At 35.7% G+C, this 18,138-nt stretch overlaps 1 protein-coding gene across 5 annotated transcripts in view; it reads right to left on the reverse strand.

Annotated features, from left to right (window-relative positions):
- Positions 1-18,138, reverse strand: part of SLK (STE20 like kinase) — a 47,500-nt gene that overhangs the window by 12,767 nt on the left and 16,595 nt on the right. For 4 of the 5 annotated variants that reach the window (XM_039390668.1, XM_039390672.1, XM_039390670.1 and 1 more), the window contains exons 2-11: positions 13,546-13,710; positions 11,190-11,238; positions 10,289-10,438; positions 7,649-7,721; positions 7,239-7,433; positions 6,487-6,568; positions 5,390-5,518; positions 2,084-3,481; positions 637-767; positions 236-359 (exon numbers count right to left, since the gene is read on the reverse strand). In XM_039390668.1, coding sequence (XP_039246602.1) covers positions 236-359; positions 637-767; positions 2,084-3,481; positions 5,390-5,518; positions 6,487-6,568; positions 7,239-7,433; positions 7,649-7,721; positions 10,289-10,438; positions 11,190-11,238; positions 13,546-13,710 — 2,496 coding nt within the window. The remainder of the gene's footprint in view (positions 1-235; positions 360-636; positions 768-2,083; positions 3,482-5,389; positions 5,519-6,486; positions 6,569-7,238; positions 7,434-7,648; positions 7,722-10,288; positions 10,439-11,189; positions 11,239-13,545; positions 13,711-18,138) is intronic. The other variant, XM_039390669.1, reaches the window with a different exon arrangement.

The following is an 18,138-nucleotide window of genomic DNA, read 5'->3' on the forward strand; positions in this document are numbered from 1 at the left end:
TTCTGTTCAATGCAGTGCTGTACCGCAGCAGGGCATGGCCCTGATGAACTGTTCTGGCAGGCAAGTTCCAGCATACAAGCTGGGCACCCCACGATGCAAAATACTGCTTTTTATTAACAACAATGAAGGCTAAGCTACAGCCATCATAAAAAGAAACACCTGATTGCTGCTAGCAGTATTCTGCCTACTCCATCAAGATGTTGTATTTTAAGAGCAGCAAAATCCAGAAACTCACTGTCATTTCCTGTTCAAAACGTCTGAACATCTGTTCTCGCTGTTGCAAAAGCTTATTACTGAGCTGCTGTTGGGCTCTCTGCTCCTCTTTCTGAAGAAGTCTTAGTTCTCTTAGCTCTTGACGTCTAATAAGGAAAAAGAATCACTTAATATTGATGGGAAAGCAAAAGAAGAGGACAATTACAGAAGACAAAAAGGAGCATCTACAATTTAGGTCCAGTAAAACTAGTTTTGAATTGACTGTCGTATGAAGAAACACTTTACATTCCTTTCTACTAAAAAAATACTGTAAATTAATCCCTAAGTATTTCTGGAATAAGATCACTAGCTGCCTTTTTTTATTCAAAGAGAAAAAAAATTAGCTGCCAACGTCTTGAAAATTTTACTTACACAAACACTTACCGTAGGAATCGCATTTCTTCACTTTTGGAGTCATTTTCAGTGACTATTTTTGATGTGGTTACACTCACTTCTACTCCATCAACGACAAACTTCCGAGTTTTCTTTAACGTTTTCTTCTGTCTTCTAGTTTCCTGAATAAAGCATTGTTAAGTTATTCTGTACTTATTTAAATTACATTCTTTTTCCTCCTTTTTCTTATTAGATCAAATATTTCTGTGAATGTCTACTCTATAGTAATCTGGAGTTCTTCTCACTTAGCAGGTATCTCACTAATCAAGTGAGAACTTGAAAAATTCTAATAAACTGAAACTTTCTTTCATCAGCAAAGGAAAACTGTAATTATTGATTAACCAAATTGCCAGAAGAAAAAAAATCTAGATAAACTCTGAACAAAACTGATGCAGTTTTATTTTCACGAGCTGAAGACAGCTACAGTTCCTGTTTGCTTTCGATCATGATTTTCTCAGTCACCTAAAAAAGACATTTAAATCTGAAAAACAGTTCCAAACCAGAAAATAATTAACTCACCTACTTACTTCTGCTTTGGAAATAAATGAGCTAGTCTAATTTTTTTATTCATATATATCAGCCAAAAATCATGTGATGAGATTGCTGACAACTGAAGAAATCTCAATTCTCAAAGCTGCTGTTGTTTCATTATAAGAGAAGAGACACCCCGGTTGAAACTGCATCTCCACTGTGTCAGGGCTACTGCAAACACCCTGAAATCATGTTTAGCACAGCTATGCCAAGTTATGGGGGTTTTGTTTGGTTGGTTTTCTAGGTTTGTTTTTCTTCCATTCAAACCCATGTTACACAGTTACTACCTTAGTATGGCTATAATTATATTAGTATACAGATATAAATAAAGTTCATAGCCTGGAATGTGATTCCTCTGAATAAGCTCATTCATACAGGCATTGCTGCATTGACACAGCACAACCACAGCAGCAGTGTTTGGAATAAACAAACCCAACAGAATATCTGCCTTGGATCTCCCAAATCTAAACAGAGAGACAGATGATGGAAGCGACAGGAATTCAAGATAAGATTAGATGTCACAGGAGATTTTTCCCATTAAACAGGGATTCTGTGTTGAGTAAGGTATTGAACTCGTCTTCTTGAATATCAGCTCTGAACTACAACCATTCACAATTCTTCACATTTAATATTGTTAGAATTCCTGTTATATGCTAGTCCACATTTTTAAAATACAATTATGCAATAATTTAAGAAAATAATTAGCAGAAATGAAAAAATACAGACATTGTCATACCGTGCAATTTACAATACTTTGGTTTCTACAAAGTTAGTTTTGTATTTATGTGCCATACTAGTTTCTCACTCAACACTTTTCTTTGTTGCAAAAATCAAACTTGGAAATAATTTTAGGGTCACACCTCACATGAGAATTTATATTAAAAACCATATGATTGCTTACACTTACCTGTAAAGATATTGATCCTGTCTCTTTGTTCTTACTAAGGAAACTAGAAATGGACAAGTTCAAATCAATGCTGCTGTTATCAGCTGTAGAACCTGTGCCTGAATCGGCATCATTTTCCTTCACATTCTCCGACTCTACCTGCTGGGAAGTTTCAGTATTGCCTTGATTATCTGTTTTGACTTTCTCATTTTCTTCAGTGCTAATACTAATACTGGGGACTGGAGTGACTTCAGAGTCATCACCTTGTTCATTGACAGTATTTTGAAGCTTATCCTTCATTACTTCATCAGAAGTAACTTCTAAACGTTCTTTGTCTGTCTGAATGTTGTTTTCCTGGATATTCTCAGGTCTGCACTCTCCTGAATTTTGGTCCATATCAGTCAGGTTATCCACCACTTTATTAGAAATATCCTCAGGCTTGCTCTGTATTGCCTTCTGGTCTACGACGTCTTTTCCAGAGTCTTTGATCTTTGTTTCCTCCGTGCTGCTTATATTACTAATATCCTCATTTTCACTTTCGGCCAGTTTCTTGTCTACTTTGATCACTTTATCTTGGCTTTCTGATAGAGTTTCTTCAGAGCTGATTATCTCATGGACCTGCTTAGCCTGACTTTCCACTGGCTTATCCTCCAGCTCAGGTATTTTATCCCCATCACTGATCGGTGTTTCAGCAATACCACCTATCTCCTTAATGTTGTCAATTCCATGCTTTATTAGTTCCTTTTCTTCATCAGACCCTTCGACTGTAGCATTAGGTAGAGTTTCTGTAGTGGTGTCTATTGTTGCCTCTGTCTGCTCCTCATTTTTATTTTCCTTTTGCTCTGTATCTGTATTTTCTACAGGGACCTTTTCTTCCTTAAGTCCCAAGAGATCTGTTCTATTCTCCTTCTCTTCTTTTTCACCAGTTTCCTTAGAAATGCCTTCTTCAGTTTCTACACTATTTTCAGTTGTGGGTACTACTTTCAGTTTATTATCTTCTGTCTGTTCATTTGCTGTGGAATTTTCTTTCTCTATTTTTAGGTTGGGTTCATTCTTTATTTCTGGTTTTGTTACCACGTCAAGTTCTTTCCCTCCTTTCTGGGGTTCTGTATCCTTATGTGGTTTTTCCAGGCTTTCTGTGTCCTTTTCTGCTGGCATTATTTTGCCTTCCTCATCTTCACCAGTTGGCACAGAACCGTTTTGCACTTCCATATCGTTAACGGTAGTATCGCATATCTTATCAGCTGTTTTCCTAAATTTAATGTCCTCAGATTCATCCCCAGTTGTTTTGTCCTCAATTGCATTACTTCCTGTTTTCTCAGAGAGAGATTCCAGGACAGAGGCATTCTGTGAAAGTTTATCCTCTTCAGAGCTGGCAATGCTAAGGTCGGAGGATGCACGCTTTTCTGCAGGTAACTGCTAAAAAATTAAAGGAAGAGAAACACTTAAACATTTTGTAACTTAAGCAAAGCACAGTTCCATGGAAGAATACCTGAACAGAGATTAATATTGTATTTACAGGCAAAGAATTTGATAACCTCAGAGTACTTCACTTGGCATTACCACAGAACAAGTTCACGAAATGCAGACAGGCCCTGAACAGAAAGTTTCATAAGAACCCTCTTCCATATGTCATAATTGAATAAAATACACTATGATTGAGGGAAAGGCATTATGGTCATCAGCCACTCTTCAAGAGTCTTTTTCTTTTCACATTGTTTTTTTTTTTATCAGTTCAGTTCCTCAATAGTCCCAGCTACAGTTGGATCTGAAAGACACGTCTTTGTGCCAGTTTGGCTAGAAAAAAAACTGTGTAGCTTCAGTTAGTGCAGTACTGATAAAATGAAATTTTAAGACCTTCTTCTACTTCTCTTTGTGTTCTTTGTTAAAAAAGCCTGAAATTTTTTTATCTATTTTTTAATAGCTGTAAAACTCCATTAAAATGGTGACAACTTCCAGCAGATCTGATTAAGTGGCAATACAGAACCAGAACAGAAACAGTTACCTCACTGTAGAAACTGCTACTGTCAGAATATGAATGTTATCAGATTACATACAGACATACAAAAGAATATAATAATAAAGTACCATTTTAGCCATAATTGATCTTTCACTCTTCAAAGTGACTGTGATATCTCTCTGTCTGTATTTACTGTCAGAACCCTGTAATTTGCAGATCAGGCTCCTGATTTGCCACTGGGAACATCCCAGGTTAGCTGTTGCAGCAAGCATGGGTTTGATCACGCATTTCTTACTTTACGGGTTTCCCAGGCATACATAAAACAATTCCTTTTAAGTCAAAAATGCATTTCAAATATTTCTTCACAGAATTATTCTAGAAGCTTAGTGTTGATCTCCAAGAAGTGTTTAAAGCTACCACAAGTAAATAATGTGAACGCATCTACCTCACAGTTCTTAAAATGCTGCTTTTGAGATATTTAACTGAGTCACAGGTGGATCTCACTCCAGCCCTCCTAGGGATTGATGGCTTAGCAGCTCGTCAGTGGAAGGAGGTGGTGGATGATCCTTAGGAGATAGAGAATAAGTCCTGGAGGAAGCTCGTGGGAATGAACACTTGGAGATTTGCTGGGGTGGACTGGGAGCGGAGTGTGAAGGTCAGGGGACATGAGTAGTGTGGTGATGGGAGAAAAGGAAATGAAGGGATCTGCTCCTGCTCCTGCATTTGGCTCCTTCACCAGGGCTGGTAATGGCAGCTCCTGACAGCGCCGGGCACTTGCACCACTCAGGTCAGGAAGCACACGGCCTGTGCACTCTGCAACCTGCCACCCCAGCACTGAACACTGGGGCTTTCCCCTCTGAGCAACCCTATTCACGTTATAAGATTCTTAAAGCATCTCCAGAAATACATCCATAAATGCAATCCTGCCTATGTAAAATATGGGGGCTTTTGTTTTTCTTTTTTTTCTTTGACAGCCACGCTGTAAAACCTAGTTTACAGCATAATAGTCAAATACCTTTCTTAGTCTTCTACACACTTCATGGAATACAAATGCACGTTCACTCATTCATCTAGTCATTTTGCCTCAAAACCATTTACACAAAAATCAGTATCCCACTTCTAAAATATCACATATATATGTAAAACAAAAATGAAGATGTTAGTCTTTATTAGTTATTATTTATTACTAGGAGTTTAAGAACATGCTAATTTTGAAATTGTTGACTACTTATTTTATAATAAGGTTGAAGTATGTTTATGATGTTATTTTTAGAAGACTTCTGCAAAAGTCAGTTAGTACATCAGAAACAGGATTCTCCATGATAAGCTGGAGATTGCATATTTAAAAAAGCAAATTTTAAACTGACCAGAGAATTCTCTGTTTCCTCTTCTTCATCCTCATCTTTACCATCTTCAACTTCTTCTGTAACTTCAGCCTTAGCTTCTGCAATCAATTCTCTTATTGGTTTATTGGAAGTAACAGTAACAAATGGATGCTTGTGAAAATAAAAAAATAAGCACAATATTAAGTGCTGACTTGCTAAGTTGAAAGAAATACAACTTCATAGAAACGTTATTGTGGTTCTCTTAAATTTGAAGATTCACAATTAACATTAATCATAACTGTCCTAATACATTTTTTCTGCTGAAGTCTTAAAATCAAAACATTTGTATTCAAGCATATCGCGTAAGCAGTCTAACAAACTTGCTAAAAATATAAATAATTCATTTATACTGACCTTTTTCACAATCCAAAGAATAGAAGTAGAAATATTTTTAAAAAGGTTATTTTTCTTGGAAACAACTTTCATTTCAGTTCCACAGTTAAGTTATTTCCTGATAAGCTTTATCTAGGATGACTCTTTCTAGAAGAAAAACGTGCTTTGTCCTTAGAACAATTTCTCCTAAAACAAACTGGAATTCTATTCTTTTTCTTTAAGAGCAAACAGGTACCTATTCTCCTACTGTCTGAATCTCCTTTCTCTGCTTGGCCCTGCTGCTTAAATCTACTCAACATATGCCAGATGGATTGTGGATGAGGTAAATGCGCGCTGACGTTAAACAGAATCAAATGTACCTGGTCACATCTATTCCTGTTCAGCTGTTCTGCAGTGACAGCATTACAGGGAGGGCTGAGTGCTAAAGCTTTTAGAACACCTGTCAGCAACTGACTACACACGGAAATATCTCCTTCATCCACTACAGCTATCAAAGTATAATTACTTACACAAAGTAATTAGCTATATCACATCAAAATACGTTAAACAAATAATCTGATCTGCACTTGGTATCAATTACCCAAATTTTATCAAGTAAGGATCAATGCATCAATTTTAAAAGCAGGTTGTGTATGAACACTCGATTTGAAATAATTTAAATTGTTACTATAATACTGCTCTGCTTTTAAAAAATACAAAATATGCTTGCCTTTAAACAACAGTTCTGAACAATTAACTCTTCCTACCTGTAACAGTTGAGTTGCACTCCACCTTGCATCTACATTCTTTTCCAAACATTTCTTCAGAAAATCTTTAAAATCTGATGACCTACAAGAAAAGCAAACAGGTAGTGGTTGTTCTTCTGTCTATTCAGACTAGCATATACTGAAATATTCTTTTGCTTTCCCATAAATCTACACTGCAATTCCAGGTTCTTCTACTGATTCAGGGAAAAACGAAGAGTACAGGAATGCCAAGACCAACATGACACAAATACAACCTTTAAACTGTTTGTCCATTAATAAAATGGACATTCTATTAATAGAACAAACATTCTGCATTTTTAATACATCACATCTACTACACCACTAACTGAATCATGTAAAGATATTAAATTGACCAACTAGATAATGCCTTTTAAAATATTTTCTTAGTATAAGAATGCTTTAGTCTGCTTTTACACAATCTCTTTTCAGATGGTCTTCAGATCTGTTACTGCATTTGTAAAAAGCTATTTCACACACATTTTAAGGCAAAATCTGCATAGTACTTCTGTATAAATGCTTCTATACAGAACTATGACAAAAAGACCATAGTTCCAATTGTGTGAGCAGATTATATGTGTGTGTACACATGTACAAACATACACAGAATATAAAACCAGACCACAAAGTTCAACAAGGCTATGCTCACGAATATGAAGTTTAGCAAACAGATGACTTGGCATGCCTTGTACTCAAAACCTACAAACTAGGAACATTGTAAATAAAATACTAACCATTTTGAAGGCTGTGCTAACGTGGGAGGATCAGATTTTGCAATTTTCAGAAGCACTCGCATGGGATTTAATTCATGATGAGGTGGCTCTATTTGAGCCATTTCTATTAAAGTAATGCCAAGAGACCAAATGTCAGCCTTATAATCATAAGGCCTGTCTTTAGAGGTCTCACACATTACTACTTCTGGAGCCATCCTGCAAAGAGAATAATGAAGTACAGGATTAGAGAACGCATTCTGATCTGTTCTGAGAACATTCTAAATACAAACAGTCACTGAAGCATTTTAAGCAGCACATTCTACCCTCATTTAATATATTTACACAGTATTTACCAAGCTTGTAATAATAAAATTAAAGGTAATATTAAGTTATTAGTTTTTACTAAAAAGTCAGCAAAACAGTGCACTCACCAATATGGTGTACCAATAAAAGAGTCTCTTCTTTGTATTGTTCTTGTGTTTTTAGCTGATACTCCAAAATCCGCTTAAAGCAAACAGCAAAATACTATTAATGGGGTGGTAGAAAACATATTATATTTTTTATTTTACAATTGTCTTTTAAATGTTATATGTTCCAGAGCAAACATTGTGCAGTATTAAAACTTCGAAGTGAAACAAAAATATTGTGCTTTAATAGCCAAGGTTTTAGAGCATTTCTAGTACAGGACCTTGATTAAAACTTATACTCCATTTCTAAAACAGAAAGTAATGCTACTGTTGGGCTGTGTGGGACAAGAGCAATATATGTATTTACTATAGCTGATTCAAATTATTTTAATTAGAAACTAGTTTCTTTAGCCTACGAAGTCAGTATTCATGACATTAATTCAACAACTCATTCAATTTTTAATTTCAGGACTCAATTTCTCATGAAGAAACATTTTTCCTTTATCTTGCAGGTTTATTTTCACATGATTTTCACTTTACATCAAATATCGGAAAGCTTACATATCCACCTTTGATGTAATATCCAACCAAAACTCAACTTTATCTTTGCAATTACTTGTCTACAAAGCACTACATTTCTCACTTAAAAAAAAAAAGATATTTGAATAACTGTCGTATGCTTATTATAGATGTAATTTTGTTAATGAAGATCTAGAGATTAGAGCAAAGGGACAAAAATAGCCATATGTGTCCATCTTTAATCTGTACAAAATTACTTGATGGGCTCAACACTTGAGAAGTCTAATTCTGCTCTGCAAAAAAAAAAAATAAGGACTTTTGCAATGGTTCAAATGCAAAATCTGAAATCTTGAGGGACTAGAGATACTGAAATGATAAAACTCAAATCCTTATACAAATAAAATGCAATGAAGGAAATTTGTCATTTATGTATCTGTATAACAAGGAATTACCCATTTCTGTGTATAGCAGAATCAAAATACAAATAGTTTAAAAGTAGTAAAAATGCTCCTTCAAATGATGCTGTACACTTCTCAAAACTAAAGCAAATCTTTGCAAACCTGAATGTATCACTAAATGTAAGTGTGGCAGAAATCTCCCTGTGGTCTGAACTGTTTAGTATCTTGACAGCCTGCAAGGTGCTGTGTATCAGCTAGGCTTGACAAAATCTTAAAATAGTTCCAAGTCTGTGTGAGGAGAAGCCAGGTCATGTGAGGAAATGAACAGAAACAAATGACTTTCTCTGATCATGAGACTCCTGCTATGATCTGTGGTTTCTTTTACAGCAGTACTAAGAATCTCAGATAGCAGTTCTATTACATTTAAAAATAAGGCCTATGACCCCCAGTCCATCACTAATCTTCAAGATTTGTAGAAAAGTTAGTTACGTTCAACACATATAGCACACCAATTACAGAAATATTTGCATATCAAAACAATACTCAAACAATAGTTACATGTACTTTGCAGATTAAAAGAAAGCCAGATGCAAGGAATATAAGTACAAGCAACAGTCTTGAGCAAGGGGATTCATGCAAAAAGCACAGACACACTAAACTGATCAATATAGCAAAGCAAGTACTTAAACATTCTCAACTTCTTAACAGAGATGATGCACTGAACCTTGCTGAGACTCTGCCGTCAATACGACATGTTCAGACATATTTCTGAAGTTGGACATTCCTTGTTTACGTTTACAAGGATTGTCTGTAGCAAGGCTGGGAGTTCAGAGCCCCAGTTCACTGTGCTGATATTCTGATTCCCCTTACCTTTACCCTCTGTGTAACGTGCTTCCAAAGAAATACAACTAATCACAAACACCATGCAGAGAGAAGGTTCTGAAACCTGAGTGTGAACTGCAATGTCATGGAACTATGCCATGGGTAGAGCCACTGTAAAGGCTGACAGCTTATACACATTTGCCCCTGAAACAAAGTGGATCCAGATAATTCCTCTCCTTTCCTGGCTGAATAAAGGGAGGCTATTCACCACCAGTAGTCCTTTGTCAGTTCTATAGGAGGACTCCTCACGGATTCCCTATCAAATCAGAGTGAAAATGTGGATGACTGCTTAAATTCAGATTAAAGAAACAGGAATCAACAATAGTAAATTCGTATTAATTTTCCTCCAGACTGTTCTGTCCTAATTTCAGTGTAAGAAACAACTGACCAAGACACAGAAACACTAAGATGACTAATTAAGATAATTACTCCTCTCCAACAAAGGAAGAGACGACAGCACTAGGTACTGGTTTTTGGAGATAGTAAAGAATGCTCATTTTCCAAACTAACGATTTCCAAGGGAAGTTCTGATGTTACCATAGTAAAGGCAACTGTAAGTAAGAATGTTATACTAAGAAACAGTAGGAGTTGCGTCTGACTGTAGGCAACTTGGTGCAGATACTGACATGACTCCTACCCCCGCTGATTTCGGAGTGTGAAAGAAGTGCCAAGTATCATCAGGATATCTGCTCAAGCTTTTTCTTTTCTTGATAGTAGCAAACCACTTGCTTTTGAGAAACCCCTCATTGCTAGATTGGTATTTCAGTAGGTAAATAATGAACTCTGACAAACTGCAGCCTGAGGAAAACACAATTAAAAGACCATGCCAAGTTCTGGGAAAGTCTTTTATATGCAACATCCTTACCTAGTTTAATGTCTCCATCTAATGTGAAAAGAATATTGCCAGCCTTTAGATCTCTGTGGATGATCTTATTTTCATGCAAGTAGTTCAGTGCTTCCAGTGTCTGTCTGCACACCACTTTGATCTGTGGCTCTGTTAATGGCCTTTCAAGCTCTACAAGACAGAGACAGAAATAATCACAACATTTCTGCATTTTACATTATGTGTTCATAGCAATCAGCATAGTAATATATGTGAAAATTAATTTATCTGACAGATTCTAAACATCATATGTCAGAAAAGAATTCTATCTTATAATACTCTCTCCTTTCAGAAAAAATTTCATGCCTTGAACCCAAACGCCTCTCCATTATCAATTATGCATACCCACCTCTCTGAACTGTGAAAAAGCTATATAGTTTACAGATTGATTCTTCTATGTGGTACACAGAGATGCTAAAGACCAGATCCTTTACTTAAATGGTATTAGTATTCACCTAATTTGAGGAATAAGCACAGAAAAAAATCTAACTTGAAGGTAGATGCAATATAAAGAATTATCTCAACCTAACCTGGACGGTGGCAGTGGAAGAGGAAAAATGAGGTCCTGAAAAGGGCTCATACAGACTATGTTACAACAACAGAGATCTTCATAAGCATTTGAAAACAACTCTTCACATTTACTCAAAGGATTGAAACAAAAATGTTGTTAGAAAGTAAACAAACACTTTAAAAATGAGAGAAAATAAATCTAACTTAAGAAGTTACAATGTCCATAGATATAGATGTAAATACCCCAACGTTCAACACATATAGCACACCAATTACAAAAATATTTGCATATCAAAACAATACTCAAACAAAATAAATCTTACAATATATATTATCATTTTAAGGTGTTTATTATTTGAAACAATTTATTTACCCAACATGACTGCATCTACAGCTCCTCCTGCACAAAATTCGATCAGGATCTGTATTTAAACAAATAAAATACAGGAATTAGAAATTAAACAGTTCCACTGAACTGAATCATCAATTAAGGGAGCATTACTGAGAGATCAGAGTTTCAGACTATTTTGCCTCTACAAATTACTTTACTAACCTGCAAAATATTGGTATTGTTACCCAGCTAAAAGTAGGGCTGTGATGCTCAAGCAAATTATTTGAAAAATACTTGGAGATCCTCAGACAAAAGTTTTAATCCAAATATAAAATAGCATAACAAAACATAATGAAACAGTCAGCTTAAACCTACTCCTTGTAATGTGATTTACATAATCCTTGCAAAGTCATTTCTTGATTATTAAGCTCTACTTCTATACTATAATCTCCCTGACTGAAAAGTCCAAGAGCTAAATGATTTTCCATTAGCAGATGCTATCTCCTATATTGTTTCAGACAAGATGAAAATACAGAAAAATACTCTTAAAAGCTAAAGAAAATTACTAAATTCAGATGTTTACATTAATTTTTCTTCATTTTCATTCATGCCTACAATACATTAAGGCTTTTATCCCAGAATATACTAGAACAAGTCCATCTCCAGTTCTGAGTTGCATTTGAAACAAAAATAAACTGCAACTCTTTTGGAATACAAACTATGCTGACACAAAGGACAGAAAGTACATACACAAAGCAAAGAGAGGGTAGACAAAGGGAATGAGGAGAGTAAGAAAGAGGAAAGGTCATTCTAGATTGATACCCCACTCTTCCATGTGTTTTTATTTTGATTTGAACTTTAAACATTAAATTGTAATTTTCAGCCTGACAGATAACGAGTATTTCTTCTCAGACAGTCAATATTCTGGGAAATAATATCTTATTCTTTTTCTTTAGAGTAATTTTAAAATCAGAGTATTGTTGCCCATAAAAGAGGAAATCTCAAACTATACTTTATAGCATAACACTTATAGATACACCACTTATGTCACATATTACTTCAAATTACTATGGCAAATAATCCCCACAACAATGACACCAACAAATTTATTTTATAATGCAACTCTTTTTAAGGCCTTTAAAAATTATTCCATTTACATGCTTCTACATGCCAAGTAAGTCAAGTGTGGGAAATTGTAAATAAGGAATTTATTTCTCTAAACTTGCTGTCTGAGCTGACGAAGGTCTCTTTGATAAAGAAGTCATGTTTCCAAACCCATAAAGCAACAGTGTATTATTTTACATCCAACTATCATTCTTCTCTGTTTTCCCCTCCACTAAATTCTGTTTACTCACCACATCATTAAGCTTTCTCTTTGTTGCTTTCATACCCTTGCATTACACTGTAACTATGTAGCTACAACTTTATTTTCAAACTATTTACTGCTCTATCTTCATTCTGCCAGCAAAGCCTATCCACTCAGTTTCATATTCTGCCTCTATGCATCCTCGCTTTCATACTGAACTTTTTTATAGGATTTTTTTTCACTATTCCACTGTTTTATATAAAATCCTTTTAGTCTGCTTTAAGATGACAAAGTTTTAAGCTTAGCAAAATAAATGTAAATGAGGAAATACAGTATTACACATCCATCCTTTTCATGGCTAAAAGATAAAGCTTATTCGTAAGACTCCAAAGAAAATTTTCTTTTATTTGTTTTAGGTATCTTTTCTAAGTATAAACTTTAAAAAAACCCCACACATGTATTCTTTGTACAATTCCAAAAGCACTTATAAATATTGCATTGGATCACCTAGAAGAAAAAACAGCTAAAGCTATTCCAGTGAACACACAGGATACAGCAGAGGAGTGACGTGTAGTCATATGTATGCTCACCACACATCAAGGGTCTAATACCTCAGGTTTAAGTAAATTAATTATGGTTCAAGTACTGGTAAATTGTCCTTCCTGGAAGTGCCAACAGATTCACTCATATCTAAAATACATACTTCACAGGCTGACCTTTTCAGCACATTATTTATTCTTCAGGTGTGGATTCTGAATCTCACTCTAAATTGTACTAATGTAATTAAAATTTGAGTCCTGCTGCTACAAATAAGCACCAATTAAGAACTCTCTCAATACACCAAAATGAACTGCTAATTTCCACATTTTAGATTCAAACCCCTGACCAAATGACTCAGTGTAGCACAATTTTATAGTGACTATTTCCTAAATCTCACAATTTAAAAATTAGTTTTGAAACCAAGTAGTTATCCCAACATTGACAAGCCAGACAAAATGTGATTGACAAATGATCTATTAATAAAGAAAAAACTGTAATTTCAATAACCTTTTGAAATAAGTAAAAACACTTAAGAGAAGGAAAAATACCTACCCACAGATTGTTTTCATAGTAGAAAGCATCTAGGAGCTTGACAATATTAGGATGATCACAGGATGCTAAAATATCAATCTCCACCATGTAATCTTCAAGTTCTTCTTCTGATTTAGTATCTATCACCTTTGCAGCAGCCAGAACTTTTGTTTCTTTGTTCTGAGCCTGTAAAAGAAAAGGCACAGCAAACATATATACATGAATTTCACCAGATAACTGGCACCAGCAAAAACCCCCACAAACAAACCAACCCTCTCCTGACAGTTCTGTGCTGTTTTCCTGCCTCTAGCTTCCTTCTCTACAAAAAGAGAACATCTGCATATTAAAGAGCAGATAAAATCTAGCAGAAAAAGGGCTTAATAACTTTTCCTAGGGTTGAGAAACAATGAAAGACAAGAATGTAAAAATACTTAATTCTCGTCACACTCTTTAAACCATCATACAGTCAATGGGGTCACTACAGCTTGGTACTAAGATGAAGTTTTGGGCTGCTCCCCAAAACACCATCTGTTAACACTTGGCAAGGAGTATGAAGTAGCCTCCACCTTCTGACAGTCCCCACCTTGTGGCAGCACCGTTCTTCCCAAAGCCACACAGAGAACCTGATCCTCAACCAGGAACCAGCAGGTTGCCCCTCTTCAGCCAGGGGCTGTATGCAAGCTCCCAGGTTAAAGAGCTGCCAAGCCATCATTAGTTTGTCTGGGCTTTTTGCTCTCTTTGCTTCAGAAGTCTGGGAGGACTCCCACAGATGGGGACTCATGGAAAGTGGAATGCTGGAAATGCTGCCAACCTCTACTTTATTACTTCTCACCCTAAGATGAGCAAGCTGGAATTGCTGCAGTGATACGGTCAACTATAGAACCAATAAAACAAGGAAAGGGAAAACCAAACCAAGGGAAAGAAACCCCCAAACATTCTGCTAGGCATTTAAATATTCCTTGGCTTTTTTTTAAAACATAAGAAACGACAATCAGTTAGGGTGACTTATTGAAATAGTAAAACACTTCAGAAACCAGTAACTGCAAATACCACTTATCCACAGAATATTGCTGAAAACTAATGCAGCAAAACTAGGCAAGGCTAGATTTTTTTTAATATGAGGGAGGTAAAGCAAATACTAAACACACAGCCTATATACATGTACATACATACATGAAAACACAAAATTATGTACAGTCTCTAATAATTCTCTTGCAAGTTATGTTTGAAAAAATACTACATTCCAAGTTGCAGTAAACTTTAAATAAGAAGGTATATTTTTCTCAAACCATCATAAAAACACTACTTTGTCAGGGCATTTCCAGTGGCTATCTTATCTTTTGCCTCTGAATCAAACAAGTGTAGGACTGAAGTCTACTTCACCCATTATACGCAAAGACCATGAAGCAAAGGCCTACGTTTACTCCACTGAGTTTTTGACATTCAAATGAAATTAAATGGCAAGGAGGGACACAGGCTCTCTCCAAAGCAGCAGAAGACAAGGACCTGCAGGGGCAATTCCGACTCCTGATGTGAAGCATCACAAGGTGGTTCATCCTGTCTCTGCTGGTACAGCTGATGCACAGGGCCCAAACCCACTTGAGATCATCCCAGGACAGAACACAGCAAGAATCCCAAAACCTGAGTCTTGTTACCCAATCTCTTCATACCAGTACCAGAAAAAAGTTGCTATCAGACAGCAAGTGAGAATCATTAAGAATGATTTCCAAAGTCTAAATATTATTACTTTCACAGCTATAAATAATTCTCTCAATGTGGCAAAAGATAATAAAATATTTAAAGATAAACATTTATAATAATATTCAGTAAAATAGCAGTAACAGCAAAACACACTTTTAAGCACAGTCCCAGCCAATCCATCTCATGTTGAAGGTAAAGGTTTTCTGTAACATTTTTTCTTATCTCAATATTCTTTCCAAAACAAAAACCAACCAATCTTCCCAACCTCAATATTTGCCCTCCCACGTTTAACAACAAAGATAAGGAATCTGTGTAACATTACTTGAAAACAAACTACTGAGAAATTTTCCAACACGTGTTCTAATAATAAAAAGGAAAAGGTCTGCTTAGTAACGCAAACATCATTTGTTTTGGTTTCATGCTTTATAGCAAGAATCAAAGACCAACCTTCCTATTCTAGAGCTGCACTCTAAATTAAACACAAAAAGTGAAACAGATGTCTGATCAAAACAGAAACAGACTTGCTGGCTTTACCTGTGCAGAAAAATGGGCTTTAAAGCACCCTTCTAAAGAATTCAAATTTTAACTGTAAATGTACTTTTTTGAAACATGCATGGACATTCTTCACTGTACCTTAAAGAAGGGTACTTAACATAAAAAAAAATCTGAAAATCATTTTTACACAAATCTGCTTGCAAACTATAGAATGGTAACAATATTTTGCTTAAATAGAACTATCTACCTCAGGTATCAATAACAGATGTTACTGCTTTCTGATTCCGTTTCACCTCTGAGTGAGACAGGCGTTGGTAAGTTCACCTCCATGATTACACCCTCAGGAGTTCGCTGCATTTACAGCACCTATTGCTTTTTTCTATTGACTGAACACTTTGTATTTTGATTTTTCCCAGATCCTTTCACTTGAAGTAACTAAAAATCTGCTTTGAATAAGTTTCTATGATTTCCTCCTTGTGGTAGCTCTATTAAAACACCTCATTACGAAACAGAAGTTATAAGAGACAATATGATTATCTTTATGAGCATCTCAACAATTATAAACAAAACAAATGGTTGCCTTTGTTCTGACTTAAGATAGTAAAATTCTGTAGCTCTATATCCAGACTTTTTTTCCTGTTTTTAAAAGGAAAAAGCTTTAGAAGCAGCACATTTCCACAGGTTATTTCTGAGGACTGATAAAATATTACATCTGAAAAGAAATTATCCACTTTAAAGTTCTTCTTGAATAAGACAATATTCATCTCCACCCCACAATGCACTCAACAATAAATACCCATCTATGTGACTTGCTGCAAGAAGCACGTAAGAAATATGTTCTTTTGAACTGTGTAGGAAAGGATTTTACTGATCATGCATAAGATTTATGACTCAGTGTACTATGGGGAAAAAAAACCTCTTTGGATTAAGAGGAACAAAAAGCATTTACAGCTTTGTGTGGGCATGTTTGTTTTTTCTATACTTAGGCTCAAGTCTTTCTTCTGCCACAAAACATTCTCCAAAGGTCAGAGCAGGAGCAAAAATGATTGTGTAGACGCAGCCTTGATTTGCATATTCTCGTTTTGCATTTGGCTACGCCAACATTTAAAGTCAACCTGCCATTCATGTCACAGGACATATTTTGAAAGGGCAGATGCTCTAAGTAGCCGCAGTTTCCTACTGTATTTAAGCTCTCAACTACCAACTCAAGTTATTGCAAATGCTCTGCTTAAAATACATTTGATTCTGCTTCTGTGATAGATGATTTAAGCTTCAGTCCCATGCTAAGAAATCCAAACTGGCATTTTCAATGGTTATGTGGAGACAAGGAAGAAAGGAGGGGAAAGATTCATTAACAAAATTTGATCTTTCCAAAAGATACATACATAATGGATGAAAACTGAATTGGAATAACTCATTCCCTCAAGATGTGACTAATACAATATGACATGGATATTATTAACTACTATATGCAACTATACATAAATACCGCAATCCTTTCACCGAAACTTCTATTTGGATTATTATTTAAGGTTACTGCAGCAAACATTTTAACTTACAGAGTGAGAGAATGTTACAGCATGGTTCCTGCAATGGATGGTACAGTCTCATTAGCAGACAATGCACAGAAAAACACACTTTGATCAGGATGGATTACAGGTTTGTATAGAATAAATGATCTCTAAAATTAGAACTCGCAAATTAATTTCTCTCTGAACCTAAATCCCTCACCCTAAAATGGCAATGCACATCTAATCCACAAAAATGTAAAAATATGAAAATGTCTCAGCACAAGAAAGATGAATAACCATTCTACAGAAAACCAGAACCTGCAAGTATGTGGAATTAGTAACTCCTCCCTAATAATCCTGGATTTTTGTACAGTATCATATAACTAAATAGAAGATCTAGGGGCAGAAGCTTTGTGAGGAGACTGAGAGCACAATATTAAAAGGCAGGTTTACTATCTGGGCACTTGGCCAAGAAGTTGCATATTCCCAGCCCTGGACAGCAGGGAGAGCAGAGCCACCGCTCCCGAGTAATAGGATTACAGCTCAGAGATAACTAGTAACCTTTCATCTTCAGATGACCAATATGAAGTTTCAGCCTTGGTTGGGAGGGGCTGTTTCAGTTTCTTACTGTCAGTACATGTTTCCTTCCCAACTGTGCAGCTCCTCTTCTGCAATGCAGCTTTAAAAAATTAAACACTATTTTACAACTGAAAAAAAGCTTAGTACGTCCTTTGCCTATTGTTCAGCCAACCAGAAACAAAACTGAGATATGAGACAGAAAATTGTTCATACTCTTCCTCCTGATGCCCGATCTCTTGTGAGATGTTATATAACCCCATGTTCTGCAAGCAGCAAAACAAATCAATTAAGCAGCTTTTCCTTTCTGACTCATTCTTCTTAACAAAAC

This window comes from Pipra filicauda, unplaced genomic scaffold (assembly GCF_003945595.2).
Source record: "Pipra filicauda isolate LSUMZ 115617 unplaced genomic scaffold, ASM394559v2 scaffold85_size2586006_pilon, whole genome shotgun sequence".
NCBI classification, from domain to species: domain Eukaryota; kingdom Metazoa; phylum Chordata; class Aves; order Passeriformes; family Pipridae; genus Pipra; species Pipra filicauda.